This window comes from Osmerus mordax, chromosome 8 (assembly GCF_038355195.1).
Source record: "Osmerus mordax isolate fOsmMor3 chromosome 8, fOsmMor3.pri, whole genome shotgun sequence".
NCBI classification, from domain to species: Eukaryota; Metazoa; Chordata; class Actinopteri; order Osmeriformes; family Osmeridae; genus Osmerus; species Osmerus mordax.
This window is the reverse complement of record NC_090057.1, coordinates 14,067,735-14,089,484: the sequence shown is the minus strand read 5'-3', so window position 1 is coordinate 14,089,484 and position 21,750 is coordinate 14,067,735. Positions and strand designations below refer to the sequence as shown.

General features: G+C 43.8%; 2 protein-coding genes across 2 annotated transcripts in view; one reads left to right on the top strand and one right to left on the bottom strand.

Annotated features, from left to right (window-relative positions):
* Positions 1 to 21,750, bottom strand: part of scara5 (scavenger receptor class A, member 5 (putative)) — a 64,236-nt gene that overhangs the window by 29,419 nt on the left and 13,067 nt on the right. The window lies entirely within an intron of this gene.
* LOC136947493 (cartilage intermediate layer protein 2-like) lies at positions 11,217 to 21,063 on the top strand. Its single transcript, XM_067241589.1, has 8 exons — positions 11,217 to 11,288; positions 11,425 to 11,431; positions 11,513 to 11,554; positions 11,672 to 11,701; positions 11,800 to 11,971; positions 19,251 to 19,363; positions 19,493 to 19,667; positions 20,844 to 21,063. The coding sequence occupies exons 1-8, from the start codon at positions 11,217 to 11,219 to the stop codon at positions 20,980 to 20,982; spliced, it is 750 nt and encodes a 249-aa protein (XP_067097690.1). The 3' UTR covers positions 20,983 to 21,063.

The window sequence follows — 21,750 nt, the reverse complement described above, 5'->3', positions numbered from 1 at the left end:
CATGTCGTTCACACTTTTCTGCTCTTTTAGAAAGTTAAGAATTTCCTCGTCGCTGTTGATGTCTTCATTGTCATCTGGATAGTAAAACTCCTCGATCTTGCTCATTTTGAAGATGACATCAGCGGAGGGCAATAAGAATACTTATCAGACCGCAGACCGGCGTTGAGGTTAATACGCGGCTGGCATGGCTACCCATTAGCCAATCATAACACTCGTACTGTTGTCGCAATTGAACCAATATGCTGTTCTTATTGGTCCAGAAGACGTTATCAAAAGAGTTGATGATATGTTGCCTTGGAGATGTAGTGATGAGATGATGTAGTGACGATGGCGTCTGCTCTAGATTCGCCGTGTTTGATTTGGTATCTTCCCACGTATTGTTGTAGCAAATGTTTACTCTTCGACAGGTCAGCAAACGCTTATTCTCCTCAATTTGTTAAACGACAACAACAAATCTCTGCTTTCAAAGGCGTTTGCAGAGGAGTAAACATTTGCAGTTATTCTTGGAAAATAAAATACAGCTTTGGGTAAACAACTTTTATACCAATTCTACTGTATTGCTTCTTAATGGAAATAAAATACTATTTTATTACCCAGGTAAATAAATTAACAGCTATTTCTTCTAAAAAACAAAAACACAAAATCTATATAGTCTTTCTATAAATGTTTAATAAGGCATAGATAGTTCACACTTTAGATTAGGTCACGCAAAAGCCTTAACTAACAGTTAGTAAATGCTTTATAACTTGCATTACTAATCAAAAGTTGCATCATTAGTAAGTCTTTATAAAATAGTTGTTAAGATATCTGCTAAGTATTAGTTTACATAATGTATTCGACTTGGCGTACATTAATTAAAGACATAAGTAAATATGTTGTTAGTTATTTACTCATGCTTTGTAAAGGTAATGTAAATGGTTTCTTCACCATTTGCTAATGCTTTCTATACCAGCTCATGTACCACTAACACCTTTTAAACTACTGGTTTGCAACTATATTAACAAGCTGTCTATAAAGTATGATAATGCAGTTATCAAACACCTTATGAATTGTATTATGAATAAATCCATAATTTTTAACAGTGTTCATTAATGATCAACATAGTGTTTAATAATAAGCTTATTAACTATTTAATAATGTATTGTTAATGTTTCAAAATGTTTTATAAAGGATTAACTAACTATTAGTTTACACTTTGTAAATGCCAAAAAGCGCAAGGCCCTACGTAGTGTGGTCCGGTCTGCTGAGTTCATCATTGGCAGGAAGCTCCTACAAGACACCTACCACACACGATGCCTCAGGAAAGCTGTCAGGATTCAAAGAGACTGTTACCACCCATCCTATTTACCCCGTTGCCTTTTGGCAGGCGCTACCGTAGCATTCGGTCTCGCACAAGCAGACTGGACAATAATTTCTATCCAAGGGTCATCAGGCTTCTGAATGGACATTGATATGGTAATTGATACATTTCTCACTAGTCACTTTACACATTGTCACTTTCAGCTCAATATTGCACTATTGCACGAACTGTACCCCACTTGTCTTAGGTTAGTATAAGTCTTGTCTTAGGTTAGTATAGGTCTATAAGGTTAGTATAGGTCATTATGTGTATTAGAGGTCTATTATATTGTATATTGCATACTATTTTGAATATTTTGTATATTAGGAGGTTTATTATTATTTTATTTTTTATTTTATCAAATATGTAATCTATGTTCTTAGTACTTTTATGTTATGCCAGGTTACTTTGCACTGTCTTGTCCCAAGAAGTTCAGTGCCCAGTCTGACCTTGGGTTGCTCTATGCACCTGACAATAAAAAACTTGAAACCTCTGTGGTCTCATCATGTGGACATAAGAAAGATAGGAGACCTTGGTGCTCTTGTGGTCTCTGTAGGCAGGCTGCAGATTGTTACTTGCTACTGTGTGTGTGTTTGTGTGTGTGTGTGTGTGTGGGCTGTAGACATTCCTACAGCTGGGATCAGGCCACATGGATGAGCTAGATCTTACTGAAGCATTTACATGCCTGGACTGTCAAACTTTCTACATTCCAGCTACTTCTAACCACATTTGACCAGCTGGATTAGTACACAGTGATATAAAAAATGTAAATAAGCTTGACATTTATTTAGTGGAAAATTGCTCATTCATTAAAAGCTCACTGGTAGCGATCATTGTCAGTAACAACGCAAAATGCGATATAGCCCTGTGTGGAGAAGCTGCCCCAGTAAATTGTACTACTACAGTACAGTATGCCTACTAGACTACTGCTGTGTTCGTCTTGGTAGCGATTGCGTTGGTTGAATTCGATTTAACGCTCCGTTGTACGGTTTAGGCTGAAATTAATTATTATCATGAACAGATTGGCAACGTTTAGGCTGTGGCAATGAAGTTCAGGTTAGTAGTTAGATAGACTTTTGATTAAGTAAGGGGAGTGCCGAACATGTTCTGTCGCCGTTTGACTTCCTACAGCTGTGTAGATGTTTTTGTAGTGTCTCGCGTAGGCTACAGCATTGCAGTGAGCAACACTGGTTTGAAACCACAGGTAATGATAATTTCACCCACAAATCGTTTACTTGTAATGTAATGTCATAATAAATCCTACAACGAAAATGTATTTGTGAGGAATGTTTATTTTAAAGATTGAAAACAGATGCATCATAGACCACTGTAGTATGTGTTGCCCGGGCAACAGAGGCTAATGTCATGATGCTAATGCTTCAGTGAAATAGTAGACTACCGTTTCCAAAAGTAGATGTGGGCCTACTTCCTTAATAATATCAGCTAATATTGTACATTACATTTCATAATTGTGTTTCACATCACAAAGTAAAATGAGTAAATAGTTATCACCCTGGCCTCTTTGCTTGTGGCGTTCCTGCAGCTGCCTTGCAGTAAAACTATAGTTAGCCTAGCTATCCCCCAAGTTAACAGATGTGAAACGAATGTTCTGCTACAGGTAGTCACGCGTGTTTTCGTTTCGTTAGTGACGTAGTGACGTTAGTAACGTCAGTGACTGTGGCTAGCAAATTAGCCACCGTTAGCTTCACTTTTCACCACAAAAACGCAATTTCTACTTAAACCATGCAACGGAACGTAAATAAAAATACAACCAACGCAATCGCTACCAAGACGAATCTTTTGACACCGCCGTTGTGTATGTAGTCCAAATATTGACTGATCCTTAGTGGGGCGAAAATAAATAAATAAATATATATGTGAGAGAACAAAGGTTGTGCTCTCGCCGAAGGCTTGAGCACACCCAATAATATATATGTGAGAGAACAAAGGTTGTGCCCTTGCCGAAGGCAAAGCACACCAAATTACTTATTTTAATGTGTTGATTCAAGATTTATTGGCATGACATCAGTACAACAGTGCTAAAGAATACCTGATGAGTGCATGTGTATGAGCAATTTTTTCAGTAGTTTTGCCCCAGACGGCCTCTCATAGAAACCAAACAAATCTCTCTCTCTCTCTCTCTCTCTCTCTCTCTCTCTCTCTCTCTCTCTCTCTCTCTCTCTCTCTCTCTCTCTCTCTCTCTCTCTCTCTCTCTCTCTCTCTCTCTCTCTCTCTCTCTCTCTCTCTCTCTCTCTCTCTCTCTCTCTCTCTCCCCCCCCATAGCAGGCAGCAGATTATTTACCAGGTCATAATCACAGAGTGTGCTAGACATCTTCTCAGGTCCCCTTAGGTAGGAATACAATGATTCTCCCACTCTCACTCCCTCCCTCTCTCTCTCTCTCTCTCTCTCTCACTTTCTCTCTCTGTGTCTCTCTCTCTCATACACACACACACACACACACACACACACACATACATAAGCCCACATGCTGCGTGTACATCCACACAAACATACCGTACAACCATGGACAAATGGAACATTGCAGGGAAACATCACATTGAATGACTCTCCTGAAAAACAACAATTTTTTGCCCAAACATCTGGTTTCTGTCCCATTACAAGAAAGGGACAGAGAAAGAGAGAGGAAGGAAGAGAGACAGAGAGAGAGAGAGAGAGAGAGAGAGAGAGAGAGAAAGACTTTGAGCAGATGACAGGCTGTATAGCATCCGGAGGCACCACAACATTATCAGCCAGACTCGGAACACCCACGCCTGGGCCTAGCAAGGCTTAGCTGGGCCCACCCAGCCCTGCGGCACCAGAGGACGACCCCCTCTGCCAACATCAGGACCCCGCCACAATGGGACTATTGTCCCAGAGAGAGAGAAGGGGATATGGGGGAGACGGAGGAGATGATTGGTTGAGACTATTCGTTTTTCATTTCTCTGTCTCACTCGTGCACTTTTGTTTTCACACACTCTTCCTGTCTCACTCTCATACCCTGTCTCTCTTTCTCTCTTAGGCTCTCTTTTTCTATCTCGTTGCCACACACACCCTGTCTCACTGTCGTACGTTTTTCTGTCTCACACTTTTCTGTCCTCACTCTCTCTCTGTCTTGCTCCATCCTTTTCTCTCTGTTTTGCTCTATCCCTCTCTCTCTGTTTTGCTCTATCCCTCTCTCTGTCTTACTCTCACACTCTCTCTCTGTCTCGTTCTCACACTTTCTTTGCTCCAGACCAGCTGAGGAACGACCCACACTGAAATCAAAGTGTGCAGGGTTCTTCTGAGGACTCAGGTTTTGCCAAGGTAAATATACAGGAACTACCCCTCCCCCCCTCCCCCCCTCTACTCCACACAGCTAACTGGCTACCTGGCTACCAAATAACGTGCTGACTGGCTGACTTGCAGAATGGCTGGTTGACTTGCTGACTGCCTGACTAGATAACTGAAGGAGTAGATGCCTCATGGTATAAGCGACTAACTTACTGGCAGGCTAACTGACAGACTGTTTGATTTATTGCATTGTGGACTGTCTGGCTGGCTGGTTACTCTAAGTGTCACGCGGAGGACACACAGATAGATGAACACGAGGGATTGTTAGAACTACATTCCTCTCAGACGCAGCACAAAAGAGTTATAGTTCTTCTCTCTTTTTCATCTGCTCCTTTAACCCCCCCCACCCCCCCACCAGCCTTCCTTTCTTCCTTTGACCCTTCTTACTTCTCCCTCCCGTTATCACTGTCCGTCCTCTCTCTAATGTTCCTGTGTGTGTGTGGAGAACATCAGTCTGATCCTGTCTCCATAGCCACTAATCTGCCCGGTTACAACCCCAAGGTTTTTTAATAAAGCCACTGAATAGGTCCGTATTTACTGACGTGGTCATGGGAATAGACAGTTCCACACAGACTTCATTCAGCTCCTTTTACCTCGGCCTGTCCCACCACTGTAAACAAGTGAAAACCAGGGCTAATACTTTTCTGGACTTAGCCTAGAACCTTATCAAGCCTGCTCCTGACTTAGTTAAACACATTCCTGCTGGAGCACGGCTCGGCTCTCAGGGCCACTGCTCTCAGATGCTCTCTGCTCCTCCAAACTGCGGAGGAAAGGGGAGGGGGGGAAGAAGATGAGGGGGTGGGGGACAGGAGGAAGATGAAAGGGAGGAGAGGAATGATGGTGGAAAATGGAGGTGGGGGTGAGATGTGTTTGTCTGTGTGTGAGAGAGAAAGACAGACAGAGAGATGAGAGTGTCTGCCTACTCATGTTCTATTTGTGGTGGACACTCACCAACTATTCCAAGTTGTGATGGCAACCACAAAGTGATCAGCCTCAAACAGTGAGGAATCCTCAAAGACAAGGCTGACACACACACATTGACACGCATGCTAAAAGTACATACACGCGCCCACCTACCTAAATACACACAGACGGAGAACCAGTCCTAGACTGTCAGACGGAATCGGAGCCGTTTGAAAACCGGAGAAGTCGGAACATTCCGGAGTGAGACTGAGAAAAGAATCATGGGAGGTAGCTGGGTCTGCACCGTTAGCCACAGCTAAGAAGATTCATCATGACTACAAACGGTGAGAAGGCGACTCAATCATCCGCCAGCCTGTCTGGACACCAGACACGTCCTCTTTCATTTCCTGTCCCTGGAACAACCCCTGTCTGTCCCTCAGACTAATACCTCTTAACATTGTGGGAAAGAGAGTCTGATTAGGGCTAGGATCAGAGACTGTCTCTCTAAATTGGGTTCGGTTTTTGTTCTAGAATTGAACCAGCCGTTATGAAACACTGAAGTAATTATAAAACCATGTCGACTGTTCAATCAGAGAATATCTGGGACCGTCCCTCAACTCCACCTCCATCCTGTCTTGTGATAGGCTTAAGCACAATGGATATATCTCATTCCTGTATCCTGATAGGTTATCTTCTCTGACCTTCAAAAGTGCATGGGGTGTGTGTCTGGGCCAGTGGGATCCAGGATCCAGGAACAGACCTGTACCCAGACAGCAAGGACCATGACCAGATCTGGCTGGGATGTGTGGCATTTCAATTCAGTCAAATGTGGGGCACTGCTGCTACAACAAACTGCACCATTGGAATGGGGACTTGGCCCAACAACAGTCACACCGCCTACATAAATCCCTCCATCTTCAACCCTTACCCCTCACATAACTCTGCTTCAGGTTCAACCAGTCTAGGCCTTTCCAGACGTGTCCTGTGGGTTTCATTAAATGCCATGTTAATTCCTATATACCTACAATGTTTTGATTATAGACATGGGTTTGTAGTTGCATGGTAGTTAACCATAGTGGTTAATAATGTACTAACCTGTAACCTTAGTGGTTAATGTAACCTAATGAACATTTAGAAACATTTCTTTCTTGCTCTCTCTCTTTCCCTGTCATGTTTGACTCAACCCACTTAACTCCAAACCTGTCCCGTCTCTCTGTCTACATCTACCTGCCTGTCCCACAGTCTGACGAGAGAGCTTCTTCCTCTTAGCAGACTCATCCCGTGTTCTGAAGACGTGTTTATCCTTTCCTGTTTGCAGAGTTGTAATGAGGAGGTGTGAAGACAACATTGACACTCGGGCCAACAAACAACGTGTCTAGACGAGTGTTTGATTTCAGGTTGTTTCCACTCTGAAGTCAGGTGTTGGTGATGGGGCGGAGGTAGCCTGAGAACCAGAGCACTTTATTGGCCCCTGTTTTATCTGCTCTGGCAGACTGGCCTGCACACCCTCCCATTCAAGCAGATTTCCATCCAACCAGGATCTGGTTAGACCAGGGGTGGGGAACCTTTTTTCTGCCAAGGGCCATTTGGATATTTATAAAATCATTCGGGGGCCGTACAGAATTATCAACTTAAAAATGTGGCTGCTATATTTGGTCAAACATTTAATTAACTCACCCCTAATGTGATTGCTGGAACTGCTTCTCTTTGGTGAGGTTTGTGATGTTAGCTGGCACGGATGCAGCCTGCTTTGAGTAGGGGTGCATCGAACATTTCTTGGGGGGTATCATGAATACGGAAAGGGATCGTATTCTTTTTTATATTGCTCCCATTTTTGAGACTGCTTATCGATCTGAGTGTTAATCAGGCGCGGAGCCATACGTTGTAAACATTGGGGGCTTAGCCCAAACCAACAACGTATTCTGGGTTTGATTTGCTAGAAAGGAATTCCACACTTAATTTTTTTTTGGTACATTGGTACGCAACGCTGCGCGCCTCCATGGTCCTTCACATATTAAAATAGTGCTGCTGCCAACGAATAATGCACCTAATAATATGGTTCCTGCAGTGCCATGGCGGGCCGGACCAAATGATTCCGCGGGCCGCATACGGCCGGACGTTCCCCACCCCTGGGTTAGACCAATCACAATGATGTATCTGTTATGGGGCGGGTTTAATACAATGACTGTACAGATGAACACCGTTGAGGCACAACCAAGATGACGTTTCGTTGCTCTGATTGGATGTATCAATCCAATTCTATGCAATTGCATCCAGAGGTGTTTTGGTCTCCACTCGTTGCATAACGCCCCGTGGAAAATGAAAATGAACTGAGAGGTTCCAGACTACATGTTTGTGAATTGGTCTGGCGATGCTAGGCTAGGTTGAAGGTTTTTTGTCACAATTTAGTCTGACGAGACGAAACTCCTTTGAAAACAACTTGGTGGGTGACTGACACGTTCAAATCATTGTTTATAAAACCTCTTTATCTGTGTGATGTGGCTCAGACACCTTAAGACGCACAGGCCTTCACACTTTCCCTCTCTTTCTCTCTATCCCTCCCTCCCTCCTTTTTCGAATGTTCTCAATGTATCATGTTTGAAATGGTTCACCACCCAGATGCCTATCCTGCAGTGTATCCGTATGAGCATGGCTGTGTGAATGCGTGTGAGCGTTTTGTATCATGCACCAAGGGTTCCTGTGGGTTCCTGCAGCGCCGGAGCAGCAAACACAGAGCCCACGACAAGCCGTCCTCAGAACAGGTCTCGGTTGATCGTAACTCCGGCTCGAAACACAGAGACGTTTACAGGCCTCGTTCTGGGAGCCCGCTGGTGTGCTCTCGTTCGCTGGAGCTTGTACCCTCTCTACTGCTAACCTCGCTAATCACCCCAGTCATTTGTAGAGTGCTGTGTAGATGGGCGTACTGTTTTATTTGGTTTTGGTTTCATACTGGTGTAAAAAAAAAAAGGCCAAGACAGGGTTATTGCTCCCGAAAGGCCAAAGGCTGAATCTATCTGAAAGATCGTATGTAGGGTTCTGTAGGGTCCTTGACCGAGATTTCAGGTGGAATAGTTTCCTTCCATTCACACACATACACAGGCATTGGCACACACACCGATGAACACACACATAGACATACCTTCAATAGAGCTGCTGACCTAGCTTTCTGATTGCATATTCAAAGAACAAGCCCTTCACATGGTAGACAGACCATGAAGGGCCTGCTAAACAAGCCAGCCTCCAACTTTTCTCCTCAAGCCTCTACACACTAGCCTCTAATGTTCATCCTCCAGTCTTTGGCCTCTAGCCTCCACTCCTTACCCCAACTCCTAGTCTGTTACCCTCAGGCCGCAGCCTCTACAACCAGCCCTAAGCCTCCAGCCCCTACACGCTAGCCTCTAGCCACCAGCCAATAGCCTCCACCCTGTAACCTCTAGCCCCTAGCCTTCAGCTTCCATCCCCAAGCCTCCAGTCCATAGATTTTAGACTCTAGCCTCCAGGTCCTGGGCTCCAGTATTGAGCCTCTAGCATTGGGCTCCCAGCCAAACAAATGAGACACAGCTTGTTGTGGACCTTGCTTTTTGACTGTGTGAATGGTGAGATTCAGTGGCCCCTGACTTCCCTGTGGCCCCACTGAGAGAGGGACTTCACCAACAGGAGACCAGGATCTCCCACCTAACATAATGACCGGAGCACAAAGACCCTGAACGCAGCTCAGGGACTAATTAGAGGAGCTGTTTTCTGAGAGAAACAGGCAGCAGAGATTAGGGTTGAGAAGGGGGTTGGGGGGGCTCATAGGGGGGGCTCGGAGGGCTTAGGGAGGAAGGGTTGAAGGACTTAAACTGTGTTGCCAGGCGATGTATGTTTGAGGAACAGCTTTGGCAGGGGTTGTAGGAGCCATATTTGAAGCTTTTCTGTCATGTCAAATGTAAACATAAAAGAGAGACATGAGTTGTAAAGGGTACATAAAACTGAGAGTAGTCTCCTGTGTGTGTTTGTGTGTGTGTGTCTGGGCATGGGTGGGGTTAAGTCTGTCTGGTGTGGTGGGAGGGGTTGGGTCTGGAATAATAGAATATTATTGTACAAGGACAAAATGGGCATGACACACATGTTCTACATTAATGGCAGCTTAAACATAGTGTTACATTATAGAGGGATGTAAATATGTTCCTAAATAACCCCAGACAAGAGAAAATAGCCTGTGGTTTTATCTGTGTGTCAGTATGATTCTATAGGAACTAGGCAGGAAAGATGGTACTTTAAGGTTTTGTGTAGATTATCGCAAATTTAACAGCGTAACCCTCCAAAGATGCATTCCCTTTGCCCCACAGTCTCTCACAATGCTTTCAAAAGCAAAGCTATTTTCCACTTGACCTCGCCAGTGGATCCTGGCAGGTGCCAGTGCACCTCAGTGATTAAATATTTTTATGGCCTCCGGTGTCCTGTTGAAATGGTACTTTTTTTCAGTTGCGTAACATGAGGGCTATATTACAGGGCTGGGACATATTCCTAAGTAACAGCTGAAATAAATATACCTGAGAAACAGTTCAATATTTACAGCTATTACCATAGCCTTTTGTTTTCTTGACCCATCTGAAGACAATATACAATCTAACAATACATTTTACGGGGTGTTATTCACAGAGAGAATAAAGAGATTTGGGTTACTGTGTTTTCAGGGAAGTAAGGTGAGTCTTCACAATACAAAATTTGCTGAATATAAAAGGGGACAACTCCCTCAAACACATACAAAATCCAGCTTTGAAGTGAGCAATAACTCCTGTCGCATATTTACCTTGCTTGGTGAGCATTTTTGACCATATTTTAAGAATCACAAAGTATTTTGATTGTATCTAGGTTTTGTAGTAGTAAGGAGTTTAATGGAATTGTAATGTTTTGAAATACTTTTCTTCCAGATCTGTAAACTCTGAGAATAGGTGCAGCCCACATCTCGTCCATAGCCAACATGATCCAAATGGTACTAAATGCTACATTTTCAATATTGTTTAATCCTTGTACTTAAAAAGGTGACTGAATCTTCCATGGCTGACTTTTGTCCATCTTCAATGTTTCCTTCTCAGCTGGGCTTTTCCATCATTGCAGGACTGCTCTTCAGCTCTGGTGCGCCTTTTAAATGTGAGTACGCAAAACCATAATCCTGAGTATTTATAGTTACTTAAATGTAAGTATTATTTAGATTATCACAAGTATAATTTATTGATAATGACATAATTTATTTATGTTTAACACAAAAAATACAGTAATTAAATTAAATGCTAAACTTTTTTTGTGTTCATCAGTGGACCTTATTAAGCCTGAAAGTAAGATTTTTTAAAAATCTTCTCAAGAACTATACAAAAAATATTTGTGAGGTCACATGACTAAGACTTCTTTCTTCTTTTTACAGACATCAGTAATTCGAGCCGTCCTATTGAGAATATTAAGCCAAGTAAGATTGACATAAGCACATTTGTATGGTACACTGATGAAACATATTTTAGATAAACATTCAAAAGCATAATCATCTTGAGTTCATAAATACAAATTCAATCTTTTTTCTGTGCTCATCAGTGGACCCTGTTAAGCATCAAAGTAAGATTATTTTAAAAACAAAAACGATAAAAAAAATATTTGTGAATTCACATGACTAAGAATTATTTCTTCTTTTTACAGTCATCAGTAATTCGAGCCGTCCTATTGAGAATATTAAGCCAAGTAAGATTGACATAAGCACATTTGTATGGTACACTGATGAAACATATTTTAGATAAACATTCAAAAGCATAATCATCTTGAGTTCATAAATACAAATTCAATCTTTTTTCTGTGCTCATCAGTGGACCCTGTTAAGCATCAAAGTAAGATTATTTTAAAAACAAAAACGATAAAAAAAATATTTGTGAATTCACATGACTAAGAATTATTTCTTCTTTTTACAGTCATCAGTGCACCGTGCAGTGGTATTGAGAACAATAATTCAAGTAAGATTGACATAAGCATTTGTATGATACACTGATGAAACATATTTTAGATAAACATTCAAAAGCATAATCATCTTGAGTTCATAGATATAAATTCAAGCTTTTTTCTGTGCTCAGCAAATCCCTGCTACTACCCTGTTGACATTCGTAAGTACGACCATTTTGTTTTTTAAAAAGGTGGAAATGCGAAGTTTTAAGAGCGGGGCAACATTTCTCATGTGCTTTTCGGTTTGTGACTGGTTCAGAGTGCTGGACAGACTGGTTTGACAGGGACGACCCCACTGGGTACGGAGACTTTGAGACCCTGGTGGATCTACGCTCTGAGTACCCTGGAAAGATCTGTCCCAGTCCTGTACAGATTGAGGTCACCACCATCAATGGAGTGAGTCACACTGCAACAGGGAACGTATTTGCAGCGTAAGTAAAACCAAGTTTGATTAGCTTACTTATCAATTAGCTGTTAATGTGTTTTCATCATTCATATTGTACTCCCTCACCCTGAGTTGGTGAAACAGCACCACACCATAGCTATGTAGTTTTGAGTTCACTGTGTCCCAACCCGGCCTATGGAATGCAATAGAGAGAAACAAGCCATGTTGAATAAGAATAGCAAAATGTATTTTACTGAAGGTAGAAAGAAACAACAAAAAAAAGAAAATCTGTGCTGAGGGGAGTGGATGTTTAGTCAGTGGGTGTGTAGAATATGTGGAATATGTAGAATGTAAAATATGGGTAAAAGGTTGCCACAAAAAAAAACATGGTGTGCTTGCTGAGGAAGGTGTCACCCACAACATAGAAAATAAAGCTATATTTAGCAGTTTTTCGTTGTTTTTTTACATACAATATGAAAACAGGCAGGTATACAAAACAAATGAATTATACAATTCAAAACATTCAGAATCACTAAATAATAAGTAACAATAAAGAGGGGGGGGGGTTCCATCAATCAGGGGGTAGTGAAGAGAGAGACTTAAAGAAAGATAGAAAGGGCTGCCATTTACTTTAAAACTTGTAGGAAACACCTCTCAGAGAATATTTAATCTTTTCTAATTTCAGAGAAGACATAACATCCCTTAGCCCAGTGGTTCCCAAACTTTTTCTGCTGGGCCCCCCTTTGGTACATAAATCTTTTTTTAGCGCCCCCCCCCCCCCCCCCCATAAACTGCCATAAGCCACAGGTTGCAAAAACCGATGTAATTATCTTAATTGTAACTGTTTTCAAGCATCTTAACTGTGTAATTATGTTCAGTGTAACAGGTTTCTTTTTTTAATATTCAACATTGCTATCAATGCATTTTTCAAAAATTGTCTCTCTGCAAAAATGGGTTTTAAAACATGACCAACTCACTGAGAAGAAAAAAACAAAAACTTAAAGGTTTGTTGTGCAGAACTTACACCTTTAATCCTCACATCTTTTCAGTGGGCCTGCTTCATGCTGCAGATCTTCTCAAATCTGGGTTGCAGGTTTGAGATTGCCACTCTGAGTTCATTTTCAATGTCCAGCTTTGATCTGTATTTTGTCTTGATTGAGGCCACAGCAGAAAAACCTATCTCACATAGGTAGGATGTGGCAAAAGGAAGAAGTATGGCCAGGGCTCTCTTACCTAGCAGTGGGTAAACTTTCTCCACTCCAATCCTAAATGCAGCCAGTGTCTTTGACTGAAACTGCAGCCTCATTGTTGAATCAGAGGTGACATCAATGAACTGTTCCTCCTCCGATGTGCTGAAGTCGGCAGGTGGTGTTGGACTGAAGGGGTCACGGATCCAGTCATATTCTTTGGATTCCTGCATCAGGAAATATTTCTGGAAATGTTTCTGAAGGGCAGAGATGTGTGCTTCCATGCATGGGATCACTGTGTTCTGCAGTTTGTTCTCTTCAATGAATGATTTCAGGTTCTCAATTGAGTCCACATTTCCATCTTTCACTCGATGCAGCCACATCTCAAGTTTTCTGGTGAATGATGTGATTTTATCTGCCAGATGTGGGATGTGTGTATTTGCGCCCTGCAACTGCAAATTCACTTCATTGAGTTTCAGAAACATGTCACTGAGGTATGCAAGTTTCATGAGGAACTTATTACAGTAAAATTTGTGGGCAAGATCATTGCCCTCTTCTTTCAAAAAGATGCCGATTTCATCTCCCAGTTCAAAGACCCTGGACAGCACCTTCCCACGTGACAGCCATCGGGACTCGCTGTGAAACAGAACAGCTGTATGGTCGGAGCCCATTTCCTCGCACAGTGCCGAAAAAATCCTGGCTTTGACAGGTCGTGTTTTGATGTAGTTGACGGTAGCAATGACGTCGGTCATTACATCGTTCAGCTCAGGACTCAGCTGTTTAGACGCCAGTGCTTCGCGGTGTATCATGCAATGCGTCCACTGCACATTGGGGTTGACGCGCTTGATGAGCGCTTGCAGCCCTCCCCGTTTCCCAGCCATTGCCTGCGCCCCGTCTGTGCAGATCCCCAAACAGTCCTCCATTTCAGATTGGCCTCTTTCAAGTAAGAGTCAATGATTTTAAACAGTTCTTCTGCTGTGGCTCTGCCAGTAATTTGTTTGCAGAAAAGCAATTCCTCCCTCATGCCATCTCCATCTATGAATCTGACATAAGTTATCAACAAACAGTCTTTGTTACTGTCAGTGGCTTCATCCATCTGCAGAGAAAAGCGGCTGTCACGCACTTTATCATTGAGCTGCTCCTGTATGTCCTTTGACATGTCATAAATGCGCCTGCCGATGGTGTTGTTGGACAGAGGAATAGCCCTTAGTTTACTGGCTGCAGTGTCATCAAGAATTGTTGAAACCATGTCCATAGCACAGGGAAGTATTAATTCCTCCGCTATTGTGTGCGGCTTTTTACACTGTGCCACTCGGTAGGCAACTTTGTATGAGGCGAGTTGAGCGGCCCGCGCCCCCCCTGCAATGTCTCTGCGCCCCCCACTTTGGGAACCACTGCCTTAGCCATTGGGCTGTGGAAGGGGGTTTCGTAGATTTCCAGTGAAGCAGTAGCTGTCGTCTTGCCAACAGAGATGTGAAAGCAAGGATGTCTAATTGTTTAGATGTAAATCTATTGTAATCATCTGGGCATTCGAATATGGCAATGTGGGGAGAGATAGTTACGTTCACCATAAATATTTCAGAAATAATATCAAAGTACCTCTGCCAGAAGGAAAGAACTAACGTGCAAGAAAAAAACATATGAGTCAGAGTACAGGGAGAGGTATGGCGTTTGTCACAGCTGTCGGTGACAGTGGGAAAGATTTGTGACAGGCGTGCTTTGGAGAAATGGATCCTATACAACATTTTGAACTGTGTCAACGTCAAACGGGCACAGGTTGAGCTAGAGTGGATTTTGCTGAGGGCAGCGTCCCACCAAGTGTCCTGTAATACCAACCCAAGTTCACCCTCCCAGGCAGCCCTAACTTTAGCAGTGGATGAGGTGTCATGATTCAGGAGTTTGTTATAAATTACTGAAATAAAAGACTTCTGAGGGGGGTCAGGAGCGAGAAACTCTTCCCACAATTGGAGTGGGGGTTCGGAAGGAAAGGTAGGGAACAAGGATTTGGCGCAGTGTCTGATTTGGAAATAGCGAAAGAGGTGAGATGGGGGGAGTTGCAATTCGCTTGACAAATATGCAAAGCTATGGAAAGTACCATCTCTATAGAAATCTTTAAAAGTCTTCAGGCCTTTGTCATACCATGTAGAAAATGTGGGATCAGACAGTGCAGGTTGAAACAAATGTTTTTTTTAGTAGAGGAGCTAAAGTAGATGGAGAAGTGCATTTAAGGAACCTTCGAAGTTGGAACCATATTTTAAGAGTGGAATTAACCACTGGGTTATCTGCAAAACCAGAGATGTTGGTAGGGATAGAGGAGGTAAGCAAAGCGGACAAAGAAGATGAATCGCATGAATGTAACTCTAACTGGCTCCATGGGGAATGTGTAGGTTTGGACCAAAATGACATTTTTTGAACATGTGTCGCCCAGTAGTATATTTGGATATTAGGGAGAGCGAGTCCGGCATTTAGTTTACACCTCTGGAGAATTGACTTACTTATTCTGGATGTCTTTCCACACCATTAAAAGCTAGATATATCCTGATCAAGTGTTTTAAAGAACCGCACTCTCATCAGGATCCTTGCAGCACTGTTTTGAACATACTGCAATCTCTGCAGGCTCTTGTTAGGGATCCTAATGAGAAGTGCGTTACAGTAATCCAGTCTGGAGGACACAAACGTGTGGACCCGTTTTTCGGCATCAGCTAAGGTGAGAGTGGAACGGGGTTTGGCAATATTTCTGAGATCTTGCAGAGGTTTTTGATTTGGGCTTCAAAGGTGAGTTGTGGGTCAAATCTTACACCAATATTGGTGACAGTTGTGGAGAGGGGAATGTCATGGCCAGAAATGGTTATACCGATTATGGAGGATGACTGGATTTGATGTGAGGTTTTGCCTCAGTCAAGAATTGCCTCAATCTTGGAGCTGTTTAGCTGGAGGAAGTTGTGTTTCATCCACACCTTTATCTCCCCCAGAAACTCATTGAGTCCATCCTCACCTCCTCCATCACCGTCTGGTACGCTGCTGCCACTGCCAAGGACAAGAGCAGACTGCAGCGTATCATCCGTACTGCTGAGAAGGTGATTGGCTGCAATCTGCCTACCCTCGAGGACCTGCACACCTCGAGGACCCTGAGGCGAGCGAGGAAGATTGTGGCCGACTCCTCCCACCCTGGACACTCCCTGTTTCAGTCACTCCCCTCCGGCAGAAGGCTGCGGTCTATCAGGACCAATACCTCACGCCACAAAAACAGTTTCTTCCCTTCCGCTGTTGGCCTCTTCAACAAGGCCAAGGGACCACACTGACTCAAATGACTTATTGCTTAAAACACACTGCTTTTGCACTGCACCACAACATGGTATCTTGTACATTTGTATTTTTTGTAATATTTGTATTTTTGTATTTTTATATTGTAATTTACGGCAACTTATATTTATCCCACTTAGTACTGCTAGTTTATGTACCCTTAGTATTGTAGTGGGGGAGTCAGGTGGCTGAGCGGTGAGGGAGTCGGGCTAGTAATCCGAAGGTCGCCAGTTCGATTCCCGGTCATGCCAACTGACGTTGTGTCCTTGGGCAAGGCACTTCACCCTACTTGCCTCGGGGGAATGTCCCTGTACTTACTGTAAGTCGCTCTGGATAAGAGCGTCTGCTAAATGACTAAATGTAAATGTAGTATAGTTAGTCCACATATTTAAATTTTAGGTATATGTTTATTGTATGCACCTTCCTGCCAAAGCAAATTCCTTGTCTGTGCAAACTTTCATGGCGAATAAATCCCTTTCTGATTCTGATTCTGATTCTGAAAGGTGAGACTCAGAGAGACTAAAACACCAATTCTCTGCAAACGACTCTGCTTCTGTCTGGAGAGGGCTCAGGAAGATTACCAACTACAAGCCCAGAGCCCCCCACTCCACTAACGACTCCCGCCTGGCCAACGACCTGAATGAGTTCTACTGCAGATTTGAAAGACAATTGGACAGTCCTGAACTACCCCTTCCCACCCAGGAGGCCTCCCACCTCCCCCTCTCTACAGTGACGACTCTCTCCATTCAGGAGGGCGAAGTTAACAGACTTTTCAAGAGGCAGAATCCCCGCAAAGCAGCTGGGCCGGACTCTGTCTCTCCAGCCACCCTCAAGCACTGCGCTGACCAGCTGTCTCCGGTGTTTACCTACATCTTTAACACCTCCCTTGAGACATGCCATGTGCCAGCCTGTCTCAAGTCCTCCACCATCATCCCTGTGCCCAAAAAGCCAAGGCCAACAGGACATAATGACTACAGACCCGTCGCCCTGACCTCTGTGTTAATGAAGTCTTTCGAGCGCCTGGTGCTGGCACACCTTAAATCCATCACTGACCCTCTACTGGACCCCCTGCAGTTTGCCTACAGAGCCAACAGGTCTGTGGACGATGCAGTTAACATGGCCCTCCACTTCACCCTACAGCACCTGGACTCCCCAGCATCCTATGCCAGGATCCTGTTTGTGGACTTCAGCTCTGCCTTCAATACCATCATGCCCGCCCTGCTTCAGGACAAGCTCTCCCAGCTGAACGTGCCTGATTCCACCTGCAGGTGGATCACAGACTTCCTGTCTGACAGGAAGCAGTGCGTTAAGCTGGGAACACAAGTCTCTGACTCCCGGTCCATCAGCACCGGATCACCTCAGGGCTGCGTCCTTTCTCCTCTGCTCTTCTCCCTGTACACCAACAGCTGCACCTCCAGTCATCCGTCCGTCAAACTCCTGAAGTTTGCGGACGACACCACCCTTATTGGGCTCATCTCTGGTGGAGACGAGTCTGATTATATGTGGGAAGCGGCCAACCTGGTGACCTGGTGCAGCCAGAACAACTTAGAGCTCAATGCTCTTAAGACAGTGGAGATGGTTGTGGACTTCAGGAGGAACACAGCCCCACTCACCCCCATCACCCTGTGTGACTCCCCAGTCAACACTGTGGAGTCCTTCTGCTTCCTGGGCACTATCCTCTCCCAGGACCTCAAGTGGGAACTGAACATCAGCTCCCTCATCAAGAAAGCACAACAGAGGATGTACTTCCTTCGGCAGCTGAAGAAGTTCAACCTGCCAAAGACAATGATGGTGCACTTCTACTCAGCCATCATTGAGTCCATCCTCACCTCCTCCATCACCGTCTGGTACGCTGATGCCACTGCCAAGGACAAGAGCAGACTGCAGCGTATCATCCGCACTGCTGAGAAGGTGATTGGCTGCAATCTGCCTACCCTCGAGGACCCGCACACCTCGAGGACCCTGAGGCGAGCGAGGAAGATTGTGGCCGACTTCTCCCACCCTGGACACTCCCTGTTTCAGTCACTCCCCTCCGGCAGAAGGCTTCGGTCCATCAGGACCAATACCTCACGCCACAAAAACAGTTTCTTCCCTTCCGCTGTTGGCCTCTTCAACAAGGCCAAGGGACCACACTGACTCTAATGACTTCCTGCTTAAAACACACTGCTTTTTGCACTGCATTACAAAATTGTATTTTTTGTAATATTTGTATTTTTGTATTTTTATATTGTAATTTACGGCAACTTATATTTTATTTTATTGTATATTTAATTCTATTCTAATCCCACTTAGTACTGCTAGTTTATGTACCCTTAGTATAGATAGTCCACATATTTAAATTTTATGATGATGAGGATGGGGCCCAGGACTGACCCCTGGGGGACCCCGCAGGTGACTGTGTTGCCGGGACCTTCCACTTCCAAGTGAAATGTACTCCGTTCTGTCAGTGAAGTATGATTTAAACCAGTTAAGAGCAGTGTCGGTGAGTCCAGTGGTTTGGTGTAGCCGGTTGAGGAGTATACCATGATCCACAGTGTTGAACGCAGCAGACAGATCGAGGAGTATGAGGAGAGAAGGTTAGCCAGCATCGGCTGCCATTTGTAGGTTGTTTGTGACTCTAACCAGGGCTGTTTCTGTGCTGTGGGCAGATCGGAAACCAGACTGGAATTTTTCAAACAGGTTGTTATGTTTAAGATGGTCCTGGAGGTGTACAGCAACAACTTTTTCCAGTACTTTGGAGAGGAATGGAAGATCTGTTTTGAGATGGATTCTTTGAAATCTCATCAAAACATAATTTCATGAAACAACATGGAATGATATAAAACAAATTTTCAGGGTTGACACGACCACAGGCTTTGTCTGTAACAACCGCGACCAGAGACCCGGAACAAGCTGTGAGGACTACCGTGTTCGCTTCAGCTGCCATCCACCATTTTGTGGATTAGGAGGTAACCAGCTTGAACTAGGAAGCCTATATAGTCTAACTGTTACTAAAAACCAAAAGAAACAAAACCGAAAAAGAGCACTTGAAGATGTTTCCTGAGGATATTTCCAGTGTTTTCGTTTATCCACTGCAGTGTGCTGGAGCAAGTGGTACGATAGTGACAACCCTAGTGGGACAGGAGACTGGGAGCTCCTCAGTGGCCTGCAGAAGGCCTACCCTGGGTCCATCTGTGCTCATCCCCTCTACTTAGAGAGCGTCACTGTGGACACCAATACACCTGCCCTCAGTACTGGGCAAAATTTCAAAATGTAAGTACAATTATTACAATTCTTCCGTCAAGAAGAAACCTATTGTTATTGGTGGTATTATTACTCTTATTCTCCCCTTACACTGCCCAATAACTCAAGATCTCCTTGGTAAAATCATTTTCAATTTCGCATTAAAACTACAGACCATGAGTAACCACACCACAAATGACCCACATAGGTGGCGCAGCAGGCCACGCCCCAATTAGAAGTGATGGCATTAGGTGTGTTTGACATCAGTTGCGGCTGGATGGACCGATTGACAGGGTTGCCGCTTGCAGTCGGGGGAGGAGTTGAAAACTGAGACGTTTTCAACTTCCTGTGGTTTCCTGCGTTTATCTACGTCAGTCATTTTATTCATATTTTTTTCACATTACAACTTTTCCTCTTTGAAACTCTCTCTCCAATCAGCAGATTGATAATACAACCAGAACTAAACTAAACTTAGTCACTCCGTTATTGAAGAGACGGACTAAACGCAGCAAACCACGAGAAGCTGGAATGTCTGACTTTACGGAGCCGTTTTTTTTCTCCTCCCCGACTGCAAGCAGCAACTTTCGCCGGTCGTTTCATGCAGCCGCAGGCGATGTCGAACCCACTTATTGGCGCCGTCTCAAGTCGGACAAAAATGCTAACTGGCATAGACTGCTTCAAGTCAGCCGCCTATCGGCGCTGCCGGCGCTGCATGAAGTCGAACACACATATTTCCACCCCATGTGTCCAAATATCTGAAACTTGGTACATACGCTTCATTTCTCATGAGGAACAAAAAAGCCTCAAGAACCCATACTGGCTGCAATCTTGGATTTTCTATACAGTGAAAATGTGGCCAAAACTAAAAAAATCTTCTAACTTGTCCAATGGACTTGAGATTCACTACACGTGTGGGATATTTGTCAGACAAAAGGGTGTTTTTAACTAAGATATGCAATCTATGTACAATTTGGTCTTGTTTTCTATAACCTCTTCCTAATGATGCCAGAAGCCAGGCATTAACTGTAGAACTATTAGTCTTATCATTTCAATAGCAGTACTCTACTGTGGAGTATTGGCAATAGCAGTGCTGAAACAATGTTCCTTGAAAACTGTAATAATCCTATCAGTAGAGTTTTATTAACAGTAGTAGGTAAAGGGTGTAGTGTCAACTACTGTACTGATCCCAAGCATGATTTCTTCCAGCTACAATCCAACCCAAGGCGTTGTCTGTCGCAATGAAGACCAGGAAGTACGTTGCTGTCGTGATTACAAAGTGAGGTTTGGGTGCCCATGCTGCCCTTCACACTGCTGCTCAGGGGAATGTCCCTGTGGGCCAACTTAATTGCTCTGGATAAAAGTGTCTGCTAAATGACTAATTGTAACACATTCTGCAGAAAAACTATAGACTTTGATCAGATTGTTTAAAAAAATGTATCAGTAAATGAAGATTTAGATGAACTGAGTACGTATTTTTCTTTTATTAGTTATATCACAATGGAAATATGTAATCTTCAAATCTTCTGGGCCTCATGTATCAATGTTGCGTACGCAAGAAAAGCTTGCGTACGCTGGTTTTCATGCACACGGTGTGATGTATAAAAATTAACTTGAAGTGTGCAGGCCGTCACGCAAACTTTTGAGCAGACGTGAGAATGTGCGGACCATCTGCAAAGTCTTGTCTGGCTCTGTAACGTGGCGAATTGTAACTGAAAAGTTCCGAAACTCTAGCCTGGCTCTGCCCTCCTACGTACTTCCGCTAAATTTTCATTTTCCTTCTGTACTAGGTCTGGGCACATTTTTGGCGGTCCAATTAGCGAACAGAGGGAGTGGCTGAGAACGATGACGTTGATGTCGTGCGCTAGTTTGAGTTGTAGTTCAGTAATGGCGGCGGAGACAGATGCGAGCGAAGCCATTCGGTCCGTTGTGGCAACGCTGCCGAATATCCAGAAGTTAAAGCTGGAGCAAGAACAATCTTTGCTTTGCTTTCTTGGTGGCCATGATGTTGTGGGCACGGGGTTTGGGAAAAGTTTTTTCATTTCATTTTCCAGCTATATCCGTTAGTGGTGAAAAAGTTGGCTAAGGCAAACGCTAGCGATTGGTTATGGCAGAT